The sequence below is a fragment of the Numida meleagris genome, chromosome 2 (genome assembly GCF_002078875.1).
Source record: "Numida meleagris isolate 19003 breed g44 Domestic line chromosome 2, NumMel1.0, whole genome shotgun sequence".
Taxonomy (NCBI): Eukaryota; Metazoa; Chordata; class Aves; order Galliformes; family Numididae; genus Numida; species Numida meleagris.
Window position 1 is genome coordinate 106,012,416 of NC_034410.1, and position 20,384 is coordinate 106,032,799.

A 20,384-nucleotide genomic window follows, 5' to 3' on the forward strand; every position below is an offset into this window, starting at 1 on the left:
TGTCTCTTTATCTACTTGACAATCATGCAAATGAGCAACATCTCCCATCATGAGGCAGGAGCCTGAAGTTCAACTTCTCTGTGCATTGTAGGGGAGGCAATGAAAATTCTCCTTCAATAACCAAGATCTTAAGAGGTTTTATTTATGTCTGCATATAAGATAACAAACTGAGAAAGAAATGTAACTGCCAGTCACCCAGTCAGATGTTACTGACCTAAAATAGCTTTTTGTGAAGTGTGCTAAATGCTTGAAGGGCACACTGGGCAAGGGATGTGATTAGTGCTATACTTATGTTTTTAGGGTGATGCATTGTCTGCTGCAGCACTAATCATTCATTAGGATGCAGGGACTACAACACACGATCATGTTAGAAAACCAGATAGAGAAGTTCTACGATGGGCTTGTCAAATGACAGGGAGCTTATTATGTAGCTGTGGGCCAACAAGAACCATTTGTCTGACCGATGGCAGTGATGTCTTTTGTCTTGCTTTGAAAGGAACGCGTAGCTACTGGTACAGTGTCTGTCCATTAAAACAATGCGGCTCTGAGGAGTTGTTGCCACTTTGTTCACTGTGCATTAGTGTGAAAAATTCAGAGTATTGCCTTGCTCTGCATGAAGGTCCTATTGAGGTTTTATTGAATTTGGTAATGCACTATAAGATAAATGTATAGGTTATGCTGCAGCCTAAACGCATCCATTTAAATCTTCCAAGACAGTGGTGCAGAGGCTGTTATTTCATATATGTATCCCTCTGTGCAGTATAGACTTTATCTATGGGTTTTTTTTTGTGTGTGTTTGTTATCTACTTACATTTGACTTCTAAAACCTGAAACTGCAGGAAGAGGTTTGCTGAGAGCAATATCTGAGATAGAACCGCAAGGTGTATTTCTCCCTGTCTCATAATCCCAAGCATGGAGGTTGGTCCTAGATGGTGCTGGTCAGTGTTATTGTCCCACTGCTAAATTGCACTGGAGGAAAGCAGTAAAACTTCCATCATCTCCTTCCAAATCAACAAATCTACTGGGAGGGGAAAGGGGCAGCAAATAGTGTTTCTGAATGTATGGGTTCTCATTCATGTCCTGTTTTCTGCAGTAGGAAAAAGAGCACCTCAGCAAGAAGGGGTTATAAATATCTGCTCTAAGGAAAGCAAAAGTATTGCTGGGAATAAAAATAATTGGATTCCAAGTATAACAAAGCATTGATCCAATAAAGTTGACACAGCTTCAGCTGTGTTATTCTTTGCATATCTTGTATGTCAAAATATATTACCACGGTCACTTTCATATTCTGGAAATTCAACATCAATTTGTCATCAAAAAAGAGCAGGCAAGCTGAACCCTGGCAGTCTTCTTTACGATACAGCAGTTTGTCTAAGCTGACACATTGCATTGAGGGAGAGCAGAGTAACACTGAAGTAAAGTGATGTGCTAGTGCTCTTGACAGGCAAAAGGCATTTAGTTTGTTTGGTAAGTTGCCAAACTTTGTCATTTGAGAGTGTTGCAAAGACTCCCAGCTGTCTGTATGTGAACAAAATATCTGGGTGAACTAGAATTTGTCCCAGTGAACGTCTCACCAGAAATGACCTTGCCTGGTCTCGTGTATTCAAGCCCAAGCACAGCCTGCTGCAGCTTCCAAATGATACTTGAGATCAGGACAGCACAACTGAAAGCCCTGTTGAGAGAGAGGTGGATTTCGCAATCAGATTGAGTCAGATGCATACATGCTCTTTATGATAAAGTTTTCCACACAACTGAAGCAATGAGGAACAACTGCCAGTGTTTTGCTTTTCCATCCAAGCTAAAAGACTTTCCCTTCTAGATGTGAAAAATCAGCCTGTGTAGGAGGGCCAGCTGTAAGGGTGGGTATACCCACTATCTAGTGGGTATATAAATGGTAAATTCGTCCAAAGTATCCATTTCTCTGGTTAAGTGGTGGCTTTCCTTGCTTAGTTTGGACAGCAAACAGAAAGCATAATGAGTGTCTGGGAAAGGCAGTATGGGAAGTATCCACACTTACACTGTGTATGCTACTAAAAGGAGTTTAGTGCTCCTGCAGACCAGTACTTGCATGCAATGTGCTGAAGGAGAAGACTTTCCAGAGCCAAAATCCTGTGGAAGCTCAAATTCAATCTGATATGATATAGTAACTTGGAAATTTCCCAGTCAGCTTTTATCTAATGAGCAGAAATGATGCACATGTCTTCAAGTTAATGTGTCAGTCCACTTTGTTCTGTGGCACTTGTCTGCAAAACAAATAAAGAAAAATAAAAATTCCTGTGAGTTTTGTACTGTGGCCTCTTGGAGGAAACACTACAGCTCACAAATGCAGCCCAGAAATTTCTGATTTGAACTTCAAACACAAACTGTCCTTTCAAAACAAAGCAATGTTATCTTGAAAAGCTGAAGCCTGGCACCCAGCCTCGTGAACCCCCTTCCATGTGACTTGCTTTAACTGTGTAATATCATAGACTAACTAAATGAGATAACAAGCTGTCACCCTTATTTGTGCTTCCTGTGTCAAATATACAGGTCTTGCAATTTCATCTATACTAATTACTTGTATGGTATCATTATTGTAAACCAAGAGCCCTCAATTTTCCATGATTTTAGTCTTACCAGTTTCTAGGGAGGATGTGAGGTTGCCTCCACTTGCTAATCAGATCAGAAGCCTGCACTTGTAAATGATCTTACTGAGAATATTAGGCAGCTGTAGTCATCAGTGAAGTTCTGCTTCTTGGAGTTATCAAACCTACTGCCACCTGGGAGGGCTGAGCAGCTCAGCACCATCATGTTGATGCATGGATTAGGTACCAAACTGTGTTTCTCTGCCTCCTTCCCAGGGGGTCCAGTCCTATCAGCATGCTCAGTTCATGTTACTTGTGCTACACGCAGCAATCAGTGACTGCTTCATTGATAATAGTTGTGGAACAGTCTGAAGTGATGGTGTGCCAGTCTCCTGCCTTGTAGATGAGGATGGAGGACTGACTCAAAACATGAGAAACTGGTGAGGATCTGCCCGTGAGCAGCTTGGAGAAGGCTTAAAACATGGGTCTCCAAGGAGCTTCGTGGCCACCTCGCTGTGTGCACAGTCCTTCAAGTAAGGATTGGCACTCAGGGACACTAGTCCCATTGCATATCTATGGAAAAATAGCTCTTATGTACCTTATCTAATCAGGGACTTGCAGGAAGAATTCCACAAAATATGGCCTGACAGCCTTCACAGGTGTGTATATTTTTAATTTACTGCAAGCAATCTGTTCCACTCACATGAGAGAGGAGTCCAAGAATTCTTTAGCTGTTTGACCAGTGCTATAAAGAGCAAAGATTTGTTTTCAGATTGGTATCTTAAACACAAGTACATTGTGCATTATGGATTATAACTATACTTCTGCATTACATATTTAGACTTTAAGGAGTGAAATAAAAATTTAGATACAAGATTTTCTTCTGTTTTTGCCATCTCCACAGATACTGGAATCTGTCTTTACACTGTTGAGTTAGTCCTATAATTTTTTGATGTTGAGGATCTTGAGGCAGAGAAGGACACCAGAGCTTTTAAAAGGACAGAGGTATGTGATATGTCAGTCTAGCACCCCAGCTAGTGCTCTGCTTCCCAGGTGAGCTATGCAGGCCACGAGCAGCCTGCAGTTATGGTACTTTCATAAAGAAATGTAGGATAATACAAGTTGAAAGAGGCCTCTGGAGGTTGTCTGGTCCAACCCCTGTTGAACCTAATCCCAGTAGATTAGTTTGCTCAGGGACTTGTTGAGCTCTACATGTCTCGAAGAACAGACTTCACAGCTTCACTGAACCCAATGTTCAACCACCCTCATCCTAAAAACACTTTTCCTAACATGTAATCAGGATTTGCTCTGTTGAAACTTGCCTGTTCACTCTTGCACTGCCAATACGTATTTTTGAGAAGGGCCTGGCCATATCTTCTCTATGCCCTCCCCTCGGGTAGCCATCTCTCCATCAGGCTGGGCAAGCTCAGGTCCCTCAGCCTCTCCGGTATCATGTGCTCCAGCCCCCACACCACCTGGGTGTAATGGGCTGGGCTCCAGCTTGTCTGCTTCTGGTTCGTGGTTGCCCAGAACTCAGGTATGTTGCTTTTGCAAGAATTGATTATAGGGGAGCAATCGCTGTTCTGCATCTGCAAACCCAGCCCACAAAGCCCCAGTTTTGTTTTGTTTTTCCTCTCCAGCTGGCTGGTACCCAGCCTGTGCTATCCCAGGGTTGTTCTATCTCAGGGATGAATGCCTGCACGCTTGCTTTCCAGGCCTTGCTTAGTTCTTTCCTGCAATGAAATAGATGCAGGTAGTGAATCCTGTACTGTTGTGGAGATTAGTTTTACTTTTTGAAGAAAGATACTGAATTCCTCATCTCAACAGAGGTTGCTACTCTGTCAGCTGGATGTGCAGCAGAGTGGTGTTTTGGAACAGAAGATTGGTAGGAGCTTTATCCACCTATGTGGGGACACCTACCTGGTTAGTGCTGAATACTCTCTGATACGCTTATTTTCCTTCACTCACTGCAGTGATCCAAAAAATTGATGTCACAAGAAAGAGGGATTCAGCCTACCTAATCTTACCCCCTACCAAGCTGCTTGCTTTTTTCTTGGGCACATCTAGAAGTGAAAGGGTTACAGTGAGATACTGTAAAGATCTGAAAGATACTGCCTTGGTTTAAATATCTTTTAAAGCTCTTAAACCAACTTGTTATTCTAAATATTTTGCTGTTTCTGAAGCTGGTAATTTTGTACCCTTTTCACATTTCTGCAAGTCCCTCGGTTTGCTGTGAATGCCTGTATGACATGTCCATGAAAGTCATCTTCAGATACTTCCCACTATGCTTGTTTTGCATGCTTGTTTTCAAAGCAAGTCAGCCTGGGCATTTCAGCTTATTATGTTGTGAAGTCTCCTCATGTTTAACTTCAGTTTTTGCTACTTAAAAGAACTTTGGAAAATATGTCTTAGATCAGAACATAGGCACAGTGTTTTGTTTTGTTTTACCTCTAAATGTATAACTTAATGCTTTTCCCCTGGACTTTATTTTAGTGTGTTGTGATTCTAGTGTATGGAATAATGCATAAAACTGATAAACTCCGGTCATACTTAAGCCAACAACACAGTTTAATCTCTACCAGAAGAGAAATCAAAATGCATGTTTAGTGCACACAGAAGTGTGTCAATAGCAAACTGCAGTCAGCTGTGCAGAATGTAAGCAGGTGTCTACCAAATCTGGTGATTGTGCTGGTTGTAGGAGCCAACAGGTGTAGGCACTGACAATGCAAGTAGAACAGACTTTTAACTAGCATAACAGGAATTGAAATGCAGGCATCAGTGAATCTGAAGTAAAGTTTTAACAAAAAGATGTCTCTAATAATTGAAATAAGATTGTTTTCTCAAAAAGAAGTAAAGAGGAAAATCTTTTTTAGGTTGAAATGGAGCTAAGTATGATGTGGCAGCTTGCTGCTAAACACAAAGAATGACACACTCTTCCTATTAAGTCTGCCACCTACTGCTTGATGCACTTGCTTGGCATTGCTTGTTGTGCCAAAAAAAAAATGTGCCAAGCTTTAACCAAAATGATGTGAGCTGAACTCTGCTACATCACTTTTGAGTTGGAAGATAATTATTGCATCTTCAATTTCATGGACAGGGAGGCAGAGGTGTTTACTGATGGGAGGAGGGCAGGCGGGCTGCTGCAAAAAGTGGATGTCCTGCTGTAGCTGGCCGCAGCTTTGAACCCAGTGTTGTCTCTAAGGCACCTGTATCTTGGAAACTCTAGCTTCCAGGGTGGAGGGTAGAAGACAACAGAAACGGGAGAAGCTGGCTGACTGCTCTCTGAGGAGTAAAGTAGAGTGGAAGAAGTCTTCTGGAGAAATGATGCATGTTCTTTGCTACTAAGTTGTTAAACAAGATGTGCTTGGATTTACTTTGTATGTAAACAAGCAAAAAAGATTGGTTGCTTTCTAAATGAGAGGGAGGGAACAGAGTTCTAAAGGAAGTCTCTAGACTTCTTTCATCCCAGTATGTGACTTGAAATCAGAGCAGTGACTGAGAAGCAGAACGGCTGGAACTAAGCCCTATTAGAAATGGCGAGAGTAAAAGAGGTGGGAGGCTCGGATGAGTGCTCGGTAGCGGCATCTCGTGTCTTCTGTAGCTGCCTTCCTTTTCAAGTGCTTTGAGCCAAAACTGAGCATTTCTCATGGTTCTGGAGTTGTGAATGGTACAAAACTCAACTCTGTTAATTTATTTGCTTTGAATCTGTGTCTTTGTGCAAGAACCCGACTTTGCAGGAATCCATGGGCAAGTGCAGAGGATTCACCCATGAACAGTGAGACAGCGTAGGGTTGGGCTGGTAATTAGCAGTAAATTGAGAAATCCACTCAACTGCTAAAAGTATGGGGTTTTCCTTGTTTTATTATTTTATTATTTTATGCTTTTTATTCATGTATAGATCATAAAAACTCAGGAATTCTTTCCTTTAACACTGGAAGTCTTAAAATTATTCTTTCCCTTCATTTTTTTTTAAACAGGAAAGTAGATGTAAATAGTGATATACACTATTTTCTGAGTTAAAAACTGAGTTTATCCATTTCTGAAATTTGTCAAAACTATTCTCCAGTCAGTATATGCCGGGAAATCAGCCACAATGGGTTTGCTTGAATTCTTTCAGTTGCTAAAAATAAGTTGGTTTTGAAGTTGTTTTCTGTAAATGCCAAGGATATTTGAAGCAATAATAGGTGACTGTTTGCCTATATTACAGATTGTTTTCATGCAACATCACTTTCCCAGTCATCACTGGGAGGAGGAAAAAATATCTGTGCGGAGTAGCAGAGAGCATCCAGTCAATGAGACGCAGGGGCAGGACACAGGGCTGTGCGGCCACAGGGGAAATACAGCTCCCTCAGACAAAGTCTTGAACAAATATAGTCAAATGTGATAGGAGGCATTTGGCTTAAAGCACTTCAAAAACCATTCTATTCTAACTTTTCCTTGTTGACCCTTTCTGCTTACAGCTATGGCTACCCCTTCTCTTAGTATGAGTATGTGAGATACATCTAAAAGGCATTGTACCTTGCTTTCTGGAGATCACCTTTTCTTTTAACCGTCTTATTTTTGGCTTAGTATCTTGGCTTGTGGCCTGCTTTCTCAAATCCCTCTTGCTCATTCCTTGTTTTGTTAAGCTTTTAGAGCGTTTGAAGGGATTTTGTTATAGAAACACATTCTGAGTTGATTTGTGTGAATGGGTTCAGTAGGTGATTATGTTTGTGGATGTAGCAATAGCTACCAGAAAACAAGTTCACAGAAGGGAAAAGCATGCACTGAGAGAGAGCTTGCGAAAGCTTCCTGAGGTAAGCAGGTAAGCCCTGGAGAGCAGTGGTTCTGTTGAATCCATTGACTGTCCTGAGATCCAACAAACTCCCAAGAGCAAGGGTCAGTTGGATCTGTCCATAGCCACCATCAGCACATGCTACCATGAAGAGCACGTTCTGGAACTCATCTACATCTGAGAAAGAGACAAACATAGGGTACAGGGCTGTAGATATAGCTAGCAAAGTGAGGGACCCCACAAAGGTCTCCTTCCTGGAAGCCTGCAGCCTTCCAGTCCATCAGCCTTTGGCTGGGCTTGGACTCACAACTTTGAGATCCTCTAGATATTTCTCCTCTCCCCTTTTACTTCTTGGCCTTTTTCCCATGTTTACCAGTGTAGAAGGAATGACTTCTCTAGATGTTTTGATAAGTTAACTCTTTAGGAGATGGGCACCTATTTTAAAGTCAGCATGACTGTATGGGGAGTATTAAGGAGCTGAATTGTGCTCACTGTTTCATGCATAGCAGCGCTGTGATACCAGAGTCTGCAGCTGTGAGCAGTGTGGCCTGGCATGTAGTGGAGGGAAACAGATGGCATCCTTTCCTCTCCCTTGTCTTCATTGCATGCCTTTATCCTTCCACCCTTCCAAAGAGAACTCCAGCACCCCATAGTTAGCTCCCGCACATTCAGTAACTAGAACCTCTTCTGCATTCCTTTGTCCACCTAAATTAAATTCTACCTTAATGACCCAGCGTTTCCTACCACTCCCTTGCCTGGATGCTGCTCTGGCATCTCAAGCTAGAAGTACAGGTTGAGGTGTTGGTGTGACTTGTGGAGCAGGTGGAGGCCTGGGAGTGCTGCTGCACGCAGTGGCAAATGAATGCCAATTATCTCACCTGGCCAAAGCCACCATGTTGCTCCTTACCTGTGGCTCAGATGAGCACCTGCATGCAGGATGTCAGGAGATGCTCTGAGGTGTACATCCTTGGTTTGACCTGTGTATAGACCATCAGTTTTCAGGCATCGGTAACCTCTGTTAGGATGACTTTTTTCTTTTTTTCCCCCTTCTTCTTTTTATGACTATACTGTTTATGGATGAAGTTCAGTGTGGTGTCCTTATGCAAAGAACTCTCAAGTTGAGGTCTACTTACTGACTGAAGGCAGTGAAATAGTAACCCGTCTTCAATAAATAGCACTCTGTTCAGAAAATATAGTTGAGAAGTTGCTCCATGATCAGATTATCTGCTGCATTTCCAAGGGAGTCACGATGCTTCTCCACTGCTTTTGCCTGTTAGGAGTTCAGCTCAACACCTTCTGATGCGAGATCACTTCTCCTAAACATTGTCTTAGGAGTGACCCATCTTTACAGTTTGTTGGAGCAGTGCTCTTGGATCCCAGCTTCATTCAGTTCAGAGGGTCTACTTGAGTAAAAGCTAACATACCATGTCAGATTTGCTGTTCCTATGCCAATAGGATGCCTGAGGTTTGTCAGCTGTGCTGGAATCACTTTCCACATTAAACAAATGGAGGAAAAAAGAGTACATTGAAAAGCAAAGCTTAAGAGACTTGGAGAGATTCAAAGAAATGAAACAATAACATGTTTAATAGCTAATTCCTATTCTGGTTTGGCTTTAAGGTAGCTTCAGCTTTCCAGTCTGCTAGCAGGATTCCTAAGTTCTCTGCCAGAATGAGTCACAGCTCCTGGAGCTGGGATCCAGCCCTCTAGACAGACAAGCTGTGTTTAGAGGTCTGTTTACCTTTCCCAGATAATAATGTGTTGGAGAGAGACTTGTTTTTTGTTTTCCTCCTCTTAAAATAGAGTTTATGATGAATGTAAATTCACCTGCTGGAGCTTCTTGCATCACTCAGTCCTGATTCAGTCTGAGAACCACTGGGATCTGTTTAAAGTAGTTTCATGCTGTTCTGCAGAGATGGATGCTTTCAGAATACCCCTTCCTGCTGGTGTGTCTCAACTAGTTGGCCACGAATGCAAAACAAGCAATAACCAGAGCCTCAATCTGAGTAAACCATTATTTACCTGCTAGGAATGATATTTCCTGCTGACTGAGAAGGTGAATTAAGAAATCTAGCCACGTAACCCTAGCATGCAATTCATAACACAAACAGAAAACCATATATGGTTGCTCCTGCTTGTGTTTCTGTAGCCTGTGATGTAGTACTTGGGAGAATGGACTTGAGGACAAACCCAGCAGTTGTAGGAAATTGTGCAAAAGAACATGGAAAGGATTGGGCCTTGAATATGTCTACTGCAAGTGGGCAGCATCATGGTTTCATTGCTAAATAATAAAATTCTAAGGTTTGCCAATGTTTTTTAGTTTTGTATTAGCAAAACCATAGGTTTTCCTGGGTATTGGTTCATGTTTCTCAATGGTAGATTTTTTTCCCTCTGTAAATCTGTTTAGACAAGTGTAGCAAGGCCCCAGTTGCATGACACAATGGTCATAACTGATTGCCTGTGCTCAGCAGAAGCATGGTCAGATGAAGAATCAGCAATGTGTTCAGCAATTATGAATAAACTCTGAATGTAGCCCAGCACAAGGGAGCTCATAGACTTGCTACTATATCAGGGGGACATCTGATTGTTGTGCAGATGTGTTAGACACTGAACTATTGTGTACACAGCTGAATTAGGTTATTGTAATGGGGGACTTCTCCTCTTGCTTCATTTTTAGAATACGGCTTTTGCATCACTGCCCAGCCAATACAGACAAAGACCATTCAGTGATGTATTTATTTATTAATTTCCTATTGCTTGTTGAACTAAATGTTTTCATGCTTTCTTTCCAGTACCAAATTGCTGCAAGGAATAGTTCAAGCCAGCAAACAGGGAAAGTGTTTGGATGCTCAAAGTAAGTACTGTCTCTTTGTATGAGTTTGTTACTGTGTTTGTGATTGATAAAGTATTCAAGAATTTGAGCTTGATTTGCATCTTTAAGGCAGTAGCTAAATAAGTTTGATATCAATAGTTAGTAATATTCTTTTGCAGCATATTTGACCGTGTAATTAAAAGGTTCAAGTCATTAAGAGCTATTCATTCATGCAGCAGAAATGGTGGAAGCTAAACTAGGTGCCACAAACGTTTTGGAAATAGCTTGTCTTTTTGGCTGGTGTCAAAATGAGATGCTGGCAGAAAGGAATAAAAAGGGAAAACTGCTATTATTACTGAGAACATTGAGGAAATTATATTACTGTTTTCATTTGCTGGCTTTTTTTTAATGGTAGCACTTCTGTACACTATTAGTGCTTCCTTTAACATGAAGTGGAAAAGCACACCAAATGCTGCTGTACAGAGTTAGTAACTTACACCAGATGGAATTTGTAAAGTGCTGTCCATTTTTTAATTCCCAAATATTTGAGTTTAGACTGCATCCTATCCAAGCTGGATGCTAACCTAAACTGTCCAGAATCCAACTTGTCTTCTCTGAAATCCTCTCAGTGAGTCATCTGAGTGAGTGAAAGGATGAATGTTACAGGGAAGTGCAAGGCCCACAAGGTGGCAATGTTTAGAAAGGATGCTCCTCCAGCAGATCTGCGCTCCTTCCAGCTGCTATTGCTTGCTCCCTTTCTATCCTTGCTGCCCATCTCTGCTACTACACAAGAAATCATAACTGTTGCCAAAATGCAATGCAGGATGCCCAGTAATACAGCTCTTGTTGGAATAAATAAATGGGCCATTGATACTGCACACTGTGCTGTGGTGGGTGCTATGTGTGTCTTTTCTCTTGGCAACGCTAATGGTTCACAGTACAGGGTGGGGGGTGTGGTTATTCATAGCTAGTGCAGAAAATATGTATAGCACTGAAATGATCCTGAGCTTCAATTTTAAAAGCACTTCAATTTTAAAACAGACCACCTTGTTTCTGCTAGTGCTTGAAAAGCTGTTGCTAGCCTAACTTTGGATGGGCGTAGGAGACGTTGCACTTTGTGGTGGTACTTTGTTCACGCTTTGTAGTTAAGTTAAAAGTAAGAGGTTTGTGTCTGAGCTATTTTGAAGTCTCGTTTCACAGTGAAACTAGGGAATTGCTCCAAGTTATTTAATATCCTGAAAAAAAAAAATCATATGTTTGCAAAATTTCTGCAGATTTATAATAGACATAAGTAATTATTTAGGGTAAAATCTATGGGAAATATAAGAATTGCCTGTGTTAACTGGCACAGATAAACTTAAGGAAGTTGACACTGGGAAAAGGAGAGCTAAAACAGCAGCCTCAGATTCATCAGGTTGCAAGAGAAGAGTTGCTTTCAGAGCAATTACAAGTTATTCAGGTCTCAAGAGCACCCAGGAACCCTCAGGAGAAGAACAGTATATTATCCAGAGCTGAAAGAGGCTTGTAAGCATCAAGGATGAAGCAAGGATGGACCACAGGAGGAATCTGATACCAAGAGCCAGGGAAATGTAACGTGGACATGCTCCTTCCCATGAAGATGTGGCAGGTGGAAGTGCAGCAGGGCAGTGCCCTGTGCTCATCCGTGGCAAATTTCATCTAGTTCTTCTACTCCTGCAGGAATAGGGGATGCTGCTGAAGTACAGCTTTGTTACTGTTGTTATACTGCATTCTCAGAAGTATTTTGGAACTACAGGAAATTTGAAGAAAACTATGAGCACTGGGATAGCACGTAACCACCAAACGAACATTTATATGACCAAACTACATCCTGTCTGTCTAATAGGAACTCATCTGAAACATGCAGTTTTCCCAGAATCAGTAACCCTACTCTTGAAGCAATAGAGAGCTCTCCAGTGCATTCTCCATGAGTTGCTGCTCGCTTTGTAACCCTTCCTCTCCAAATCTTGTAGTCCTTCTGGCCTATTATGTCAAAATAAAAATCTATCTACCAGCCTCTAATACCAGAGGTTCGTTATGTTGCTAGAGAGTTAGCTGAGCTGTTAGAATTGCAAAAAGTAAATCCATGTAACATACTGCTACATGCTAGTTGTCGCTCAGGAAACTTTCCAATCATGTTCTGGTGCATTTGAGGCTTGCAAAGGAGCATACTTTTTCGTGGAGTTAAGTTACATGGAGAACAACATAAGGAATGAATGTTGGAGCATCCAAGAATTTTTTAGCTCTTACATGAGTTCAGAAATTTTGTGATAGAATTGAGGATAGGAGAAGAGAAAGCAAACTTTATATATATATGTATATATATATGTGTGTGTATATATATATATATACACACATCCATGTAGAACTACTGATTTATGATTTGTTCAGGGGAGACCTGAACAAAAAGGCTTGTATGATCTTTTCTCATTCCTTCCCTGTGCAGAAACAAATACTGCCTGGTCCTTCATGCAAAAGCTGCGTTGAGCTACATAAACTGGGAAGAATAAGCACATTCCCTCTCACTTCATTCTCCCTACATCCCAGCACCAGCACTGGTGTAGAATAAAATGCTGCTTTTAGATAAGTGAGCTCTGTTTCCCACTCGGTGGGAACCCTGCTTGTTTCCCCAGACTGGTCCCCTTAATTCCTACCACAGAAGACCTGACTTCCCTAAGGGCTGCTTTGAACTTTCAGCCAAAAGAATTCAGACGTATGAAATATTTGAACTTCTGGGCTGAGCGGACGGCTTTGAAAGCCTTTTCATCCTGTGGAAACAATGTCAGGTCCCCCAAAATGCAGTGGAGGACATCTGTTTGGGAGTCAGTTCTGTATAGGACGCAGCTGCTTTATATGTGGTTTTGATCCAACATGAGAAAACGGGAGACCTAAATCCTGAACCTAACAGAGAAAAGTTAACTTAAATGGAATGTCTGTGTATGGCTTTGTATGCACCAGTCCTTGTTCCCTTCTTAACTTAGGAATTGGTTAGCTTGAATAGCCATTTATGGTATTGTCTGAAAATATTATGAACTTTGGGGTGATATTTATTTTTTCAGCATCCCGTACCAAAAATTATCCCACAGGAGCTCAGCAAAGCGGTGATTCATCAGGAACATAACTTAGCTTTTCAAAAAGATAACACGTGGGTTTATTAGAAGTTAATAATGAGATCCTTTCAAATGCAGAAGCTGTCAACAGCAGTGACATAAATTCACAATCACAAAAACACAGAGGCTTGCGGTTGGAGTTTTTATTAAATAGAAAACTCGTTTTCTACTGTAATGAGGATATTACACTGTTTTCATGCCACTACTACTTCTTGTGCTCAAAATGTTACAGAAGCCTCTTCTTTAATCTATACAAAGTATGGCCGTTCAGAGGTTACAGAATGTTGCTACTTTGTGCCATGGCTGTCAAAATCCTGACAATATACAACAGAAATAAAAGAATGATACCTCTATTTGTCTTTTGTTGTTGTTGCTGCCTTCTGTGTTTTGCCTGTCGATGATTATTTATAGATTGGAGAATAATTGATAAAGACGAACTCAAGCATGAGTTAGGCTTTATTCTAGCAGCAAAACATCTCTTTTTTCTTGTAGGACCTTTAATAAAACAAAAACACAAAACCTTGTCAGATATGTCAAATATGAAGTATTTGTAGTGCATCCAGATGCTGTAAAATAGCTGTTTCATTTTTTCAGAGCAGTTTCTGGATTTTATAAATATGGTCTTGCAAAAGTGAGCAGAACCTACGCTGGCTCTGTGCAGTCATCCTGCATCTGCTGACAGACCGGTTCATTTAGGGCAACAGAAGACCTGCTTCTAAAACCTGCAGGCTATTGCAGATGTGGTGGGATGCGTGAAGCCGAGTGCTGTGGCTGTGTTCCTGCCTGTACCTCATTCTGTGTGAAGTGCACATGTTTTGTGATGTGGTGGGTGCCATGTGGCCTCTCCGATGTTGTGACTGAAGTAGGAACCTAAGCAGCAGGTGCTGGGGTGTTCAGGGCTTCCTGGAGCTGAGAAAAATTCAGTGGGAAGTAAATCGCCTCTGGACAGGTACCTGAAGAGCTCTGTGCCTGCCAGGAGCCCAAAGAAAGGCTTGGAAAAGATGCGTGAAAATTCTACTTCTGTTGAGGAGGGAATTTTGGTGGGGATTTTTGGGTTTAATGGTTGGGTTGTGTCATGGATGGTTTTCTTGTTTTTTTTGTTTGTTTTTATTGGTTGTTGTGTTGTTTGTTGGTTTGGGGTTTTTGTTTGTTTGTTTTAATTCAGGTTTCATCATTTTCTAGCATTTCTAGTATTTCTTAGCAACCACTGTGGGTGGAAACTTAGGCTTTATTAGCTGGCTTCTTAGACTCGGTAAGCTGCCCCATGATCTGTGGCTTCCAGAAAATCACCCTGTGTACAGAGTCACAGTAAAATATGAGCTGCCAGCAATGTACAGCATGCTCATGAGGCCAGATGGATGCAAGACGTATTTAATTCTAGGAGTTATCCTTAGGTTAAAAATGTTGCTTATAATAATGTCACCTTCAGCCTTCCTGGAATCTTGGTTAGCCAGAAGTAGGGTGAGGGACGGCTGCTGCCATGTGCTCTGCTGCTGTGTTACAAGGTGGTAAAATTAGGGGTTTTCAGTTTCTTGGACCTAGTAATTTGCTGTCCTCATTATGTTTCCTCTGCTATTAACGTAAAGCTTACACCCAAGCCTGATTTTTGTGATTGTCCATATCTTCTCATGCGTTTGTTCATGCTTCAGTGTGGTGCAGGAGCAGAAAGGAGGCCTGTAGAGGCAGAGGCCTACACAAGGGCAAAGTGCTGCAGCCTCCAAAAACCTCAGCTGGAGAACTGCCACCACCACCCATACATCTCTGTCAGAGATCTGCTGTGAGTGGTTAGATAGGCTGGATGAACATCACAGTGCCAGTGTGGGGAGTGCCAGTCTGAGTTTTCTGTGAATAAATACCCACACTACGAGGAATGCGGTGGTGCCCTCAAGCTGAGCTTTATGAAGTGGCTTCCATCAGCTTCATCCTCTTACATGAGGTCTGGATTTGGCTCATCGCTAATGACCTGAGCGGACTGCATGGGATAAACTTACTGTGAATAATACTGTAGAAAATACTGTTACAATGTGTTGAACATTTTTAAAACAATAACTGGTTCCCACCTTGTGTCTTTATAGAACACTACTGATTGCATGCAAGTATTTTTGGGCTTGATCTGATTTCATAACTTGAATCTTTTTTGTCTAATGCAAGAGGCTTCATATAATCACTCTTTTATATCGAAAGCTTATGTTTGACAAGTGGGTCACTGGTTAATGGAAGCCAGTCAATCCAGCTGTTTATCTTTTCTCTAAGATCATGCACTTTCTGTATGCTCTTGTCTGCTCAAAATGGAGATGTGTACATTTCTAGTAACTCTCTCTCTATTTTCGAATAGGAACCTGAGATTTATTTTGTGTTTTATCTGTCCCCTACATTGAAATAAATAAGTCGCAGAGGTATTTCAGCTGGTATCACTTTTGATCCACAAATATGTATCGCTGGTTGTGGTACTATTCATTTGATTTTTATAAAAGAAAATGCACTGTGGCACAGAAGCTCACAAGCATTATTTTAACCTCCCAAGCCCCAGTATTTAGTATGTTTCTGTGAACAGATCCACCTTCCACAACAGCAGCCCAACAGTAGCTTTCTTCCAACTTGCTTTGCCTCTTAACAAACAGACAGGGACTTTTTTTTTTGCTAATTCTAAATTTCAGAATTCCAGAAAGTGCTCGTAGTATGCTGTATCTAAATAAAGCACTTGCAGCATCAAACTAAGAAAGGGCTCAAAGTATTCATGGAAACTTGGGCTGATATGCCAAGTTCCAAAAATCCACTTAGGAAATATCTGTCTGTGAGATAAGTTTCCTGGCGCAGTTTGCAAATCTTTGTTGTTTTGTTTTTTGTTTTGTTTTTATACAAAGCACTAGCATAAGTGTAACATCATGATTAAAATTATCTATGAAATTTTTTTCCTCTTCATTTGAAGACTATTTTACTGATAAAGACTGAGTAAACAGTAAGGTGATAATAAACACTTGCTGTTGAAAAAAATCAATCTTTTGTCAATAGATGAGGAAACTATCACTTGTTTAAGGTTAGTAATGGACTTGTGTAAGGCAGCAATAATATTGTATTTAGAAGAGTGGCTACTTGTTCCCAAAGAAGCAACGCTCCTCAATTTCTCTGAGTTAGTGATTGCAAATCAACCCTTGCAACCTGGTCTTTGGGAGCTGCCCCTGAGGGTTCCAGCTGTGGTGTGTTAACAGGCAATGCCTCACCTGCAGTGAGGAGCTGTGGAGGTGATGCAGTCGTAAATACAGGTGTCACGGCTTGAGGTGGCTGCGTGTGAATGTGCATGCACCTTAGCTCTTACTACTGTAGCACATTCTTCTCTGCCTGTAGATGAAATGAGGCATTATTAGCTAATGACAGTGTGTTAGCTGGACAATAGGCATGCTGGGGGCTTTGTCTGGGGGAAGGAAACCGGTGTGACCCAGGTTCACTGCAGGTGGCTGATGAAGGAAAGTGGAAACTGCAGGAGCACTACAAAGGGTGTTGCTTGACAAAGGAGGGGTGGAAAAGAATAGGAGAAAGAACAATGGGAAACCCCAGATGGGGAAGAAATCTCGAGATGAAAGGAGGAGCCACTCATCTCATTATAGCAACGGGGGAAAGGGGTGGGTTTCTTAGCTGCAGAGACAGAAAGGGCAAACATAGCTAAAAGGATACATGGACCAGAAAGCAAACCCTGAAAGAAGGGAGTGGGACCCAACACGTGCTATGAGGGCAAGGAAGGGGAAATTCGGGCAGGCAAGTGACAGTGTTTTGAGGAAGCTGGTTCTAACAGCAGGGCCTGCTTCTGTACTTGAGAAATGAGGAAATCTGGCAGAAACCAGATTTTGTAAAACCCTATAGATGTATGAGATAAGAAGCAGTTCTTGAGAGAAGGGTGAAATGCAAACAAAAACAAATATCTCTTTTTGTGTAATTTCTTGGCATTTGCTAATTTGATGGGTCCTTAATACGTGCTCTGTAAGAGAACTATTTGTAGCACGCTGTAGGAACAGGAGTACACCTTGTATTTTGCAGTAAGGCAGAGGGATCTTGGGTTGTGCAGTTGCTGAATGGTCAGCTGTTGAATGATTTGGCGGTAAGGTTTTGATCTGAAGCAGGCATGAATACACTCTATATTTCTTTCCCATTACCTAAAGTATGTAATAATGTTTATATTGGCATTTTGCTGGGTGTGGAAGGACAGACACCTAATTAACTGTTTCCTGGGGCAAAGCAACCCCTTCAGATGTTGGTTTGTAATGGTTCTGGCCTTTTAGTTGGCTGGTTGAAGCATTTTTGATTTCAGTAATAGGTGTCAAAAAACTTGATCAACCTTCTGCTGGAACCATTGCTTTCTTGTGCCAGACTTCTCTCTTCCTCTTTAGCAGGGGTCTTGGACAGCTTAGTAAACATTGGCAAATATAATTTTCATTGTGATGGCTGTAGTTCCTGTGCAGGCTTCACACATAAGTACTTCTAATGCTGGTACTGGAGAAAGGGCAATGCTGTAAGTAGGTCTTGACTGATAATCATTGCAAAGCTTTTAAACTTCGACTTATGTTATATAGAGGTACTGGATATTCAAATGGGGCATTAGATTACTTGGATAACGTGCACAAATCAAATAACTGTCAACTTCAAAATTCTTGCTGTACAATATGAGCAGAGAATCACTTATTGTTATTAGCTATTCTTGAATTCCTGGTATATAATATCAATGCCAGGTCAAGTTTTCAGCGGAGTAGTATAACAGGCAGTGCTGAAAGTCATCACCTACCAATAAGGTATTGCTGTAGTGTGGGACTACAGCCATATCAGGTTTTCATGCTAGAAACCTGTACCCTTGGCAGATAGTATTGCAAAGCATTTGTCCTCCCGTATGTCCCAGTGTTGCTTTTATGAAACATATCATTAGACTGAAGTGTCTTTAAAGTACATTATATTCTGTGCAGAACATAAGGACTGTCAGAGAGTTAGATTTTGCATTTCTGTGTGTTGCTTTTTTTATTTCACCCTTCATTTTTCCAGCCACTTATCTTCAGCTCCAAGAAAGCCAAAAAGATTCCTTGACAGCTGAAAACACGTGAAGAAACACTAGATTCCTCTTCTACTGTCTTGTATTTCCAAAGTCTTCAATTCTTTTGCCAGTCATAATTTGATTGTTTTTACGTGGTACACAAATGTCTGAAGCTCTGGTCACTTTATATATAAAAAAAGTTGTAGCATATGGAAATTTCGGTACTCAAAATCCTTCACGGCTAGAACTCTAATCTCACGTTCATTTAATTAAGGTTTTGTCATTCTCTGAAAAACTTTGGTAACTCATATTACCTGAACAGTTCCAATGCTTTTGGTTTGGTTCCTCATACTTAATAGTCTTAACATCTGAACTCAGTCAAAACAGCCTAAGAAAACTAGTTAACATCTCCCTATAAATGAAGTTGGCTACTGTAATCCTAGAACAGCTCCAGCCAAGTACTTCCATGTAAATGTGCATGCACAAGGAGTGAGTCAGCCTCTGCTGTTGATTCTTTTTAATCAGTATTAAAGGCAGGGTAAGACAGAGGAGTCGTTACTTCAAGCGTTTATTGATCACAGCTGACGTTTATAGGTTTTCAAATGAAGTGACTCCCCAAAATGTGCCTGAAAGCTTGTGATAACCCAGTACACACTAAGCATAGACTAAAGAATTCTACTATTGATTTGGTCTGAAATAAAGGGAAGTAGAAATTTCTCCTCTTTGGAACCATCATTCACTGAACATTTCCTGCTGTCACTGCTTTTTGTTATGTAGGAAGTGTCGGGTAAGAAAATGTTTCACATTCAGTGTGAACTACTAGTGTTTTAAATGTGGAAACCTTTGATGTATATTGAAGTGTTTTTTTTTTCTAAATAGAAGTTGTTTTTCTATAACGCAGACAGATGCAGCTAAACTGTGGAAGCGCTGAGTTTAGCAAGTGTCCGTTAAAACTATTTATTAATTTTAGTCTAACGATGTGAATAATATTAAAGTATATAATTTGTTTCACAATATCTGTTCTGTTCAATGGTTTTCAAAATCCTATTTCTGTGAACAGCAACAACAAAAGAAAATCCTGGGTTTTTTTAGACAGTTTTTGAATCTTGAAATAATCCTCTGATTTCTTTTTGCTTTCTACAGTAACTACAAAAGGTAGCTAGCTGCTACCTTTCTAAAGAAAAATGCCCACAGGCTGTGGCTTTTCAAGACTACCCTCTTTAGTGAGGAATTCATACACTAATGGCCAGATTGGATTTGCAGCTTATGGCTAAATTTTCAGGAATGCCTAGCTGACAAAGACCTGAACTTTTCTCTCACTCTTCCTCCCAGGCACAGAACACTTTAAAATGTGAAATATGACCTCTGAAATATAAATATGTCCATATATTTAAAAATAGGCTTGAATTACCTCATAGGGATGTGGTCCATGTACATTGTCTAATTGGGACAGCCCTCTCTTTCTTTCTCTTTCTGTCTCTCTCCAGGGAAGGCAAATAATCAAGACTTTGCTTAAAGTGGCAACAGTATGATCCCCAAGGGTGGGAAGTTCATTCTTTATCTACAGGATGTCTGGAGTGATAAGTAGCTGTTTTAATAAAATTCATGCAGTGTTTCTTTGTCCTGCCAAATCATTATTGTTTGCACTTTGGTATGGTGAATTTAAATGCGGCGTGCCCTGAAACGTACAGCACAGAATGAAGTAATGAGATGGGAGAGTTGGTTTGGTGCCACGTATACAAAGAAAAGCATACAGTTCCGGTTTAAAATTATCATTTTAAGTGATTTTATGTCACAGTGGAAGCTTTCCTTTGGGTTAATCAGTGAGGCCGTTGGGTGATATGTTAGTGAAACAGGAAATGTGAGCTCTTCTGCATGGACCAGGTTAGCCTGAAACATATCATATACCACATCGCATCTGATATACATTCCCTGTGTTAGTTAACATTGCTGTTGCTAATTCCCCTATGGATGTTTCTGTGTAATTGTTATTATTACAGGTTGGAACCATGCACTAATTTAGGCTGGCACAAACCAGTGCTCCCTAACAGGTGTGCAGTTGCAGATATCGCATCTCTACTTCCATTAGATAAC

The 20,384-nt window shown here is 40.9% G+C and overlaps 1 protein-coding gene across 3 annotated transcripts in view; it reads left to right on the plus strand.

Moving 5' to 3' along the window:
* The window catches only part of MAPRE2 (microtubule associated protein RP/EB family member 2), a 92,730-nt gene that overhangs the window by 13,032 nt on the left and 59,314 nt on the right, over positions 1-20,384 (plus strand). For all 3 annotated transcript variants that reach the window (XM_021386715.1, XM_021386718.1, XM_021386714.1), the window contains exon 2: positions 10,129-10,190. In XM_021386715.1, the coding sequence (XP_021242390.1) occupies positions 10,129-10,190 (62 nt within the window). The remainder of the gene's footprint in view (positions 1-10,128; positions 10,191-20,384) is intronic.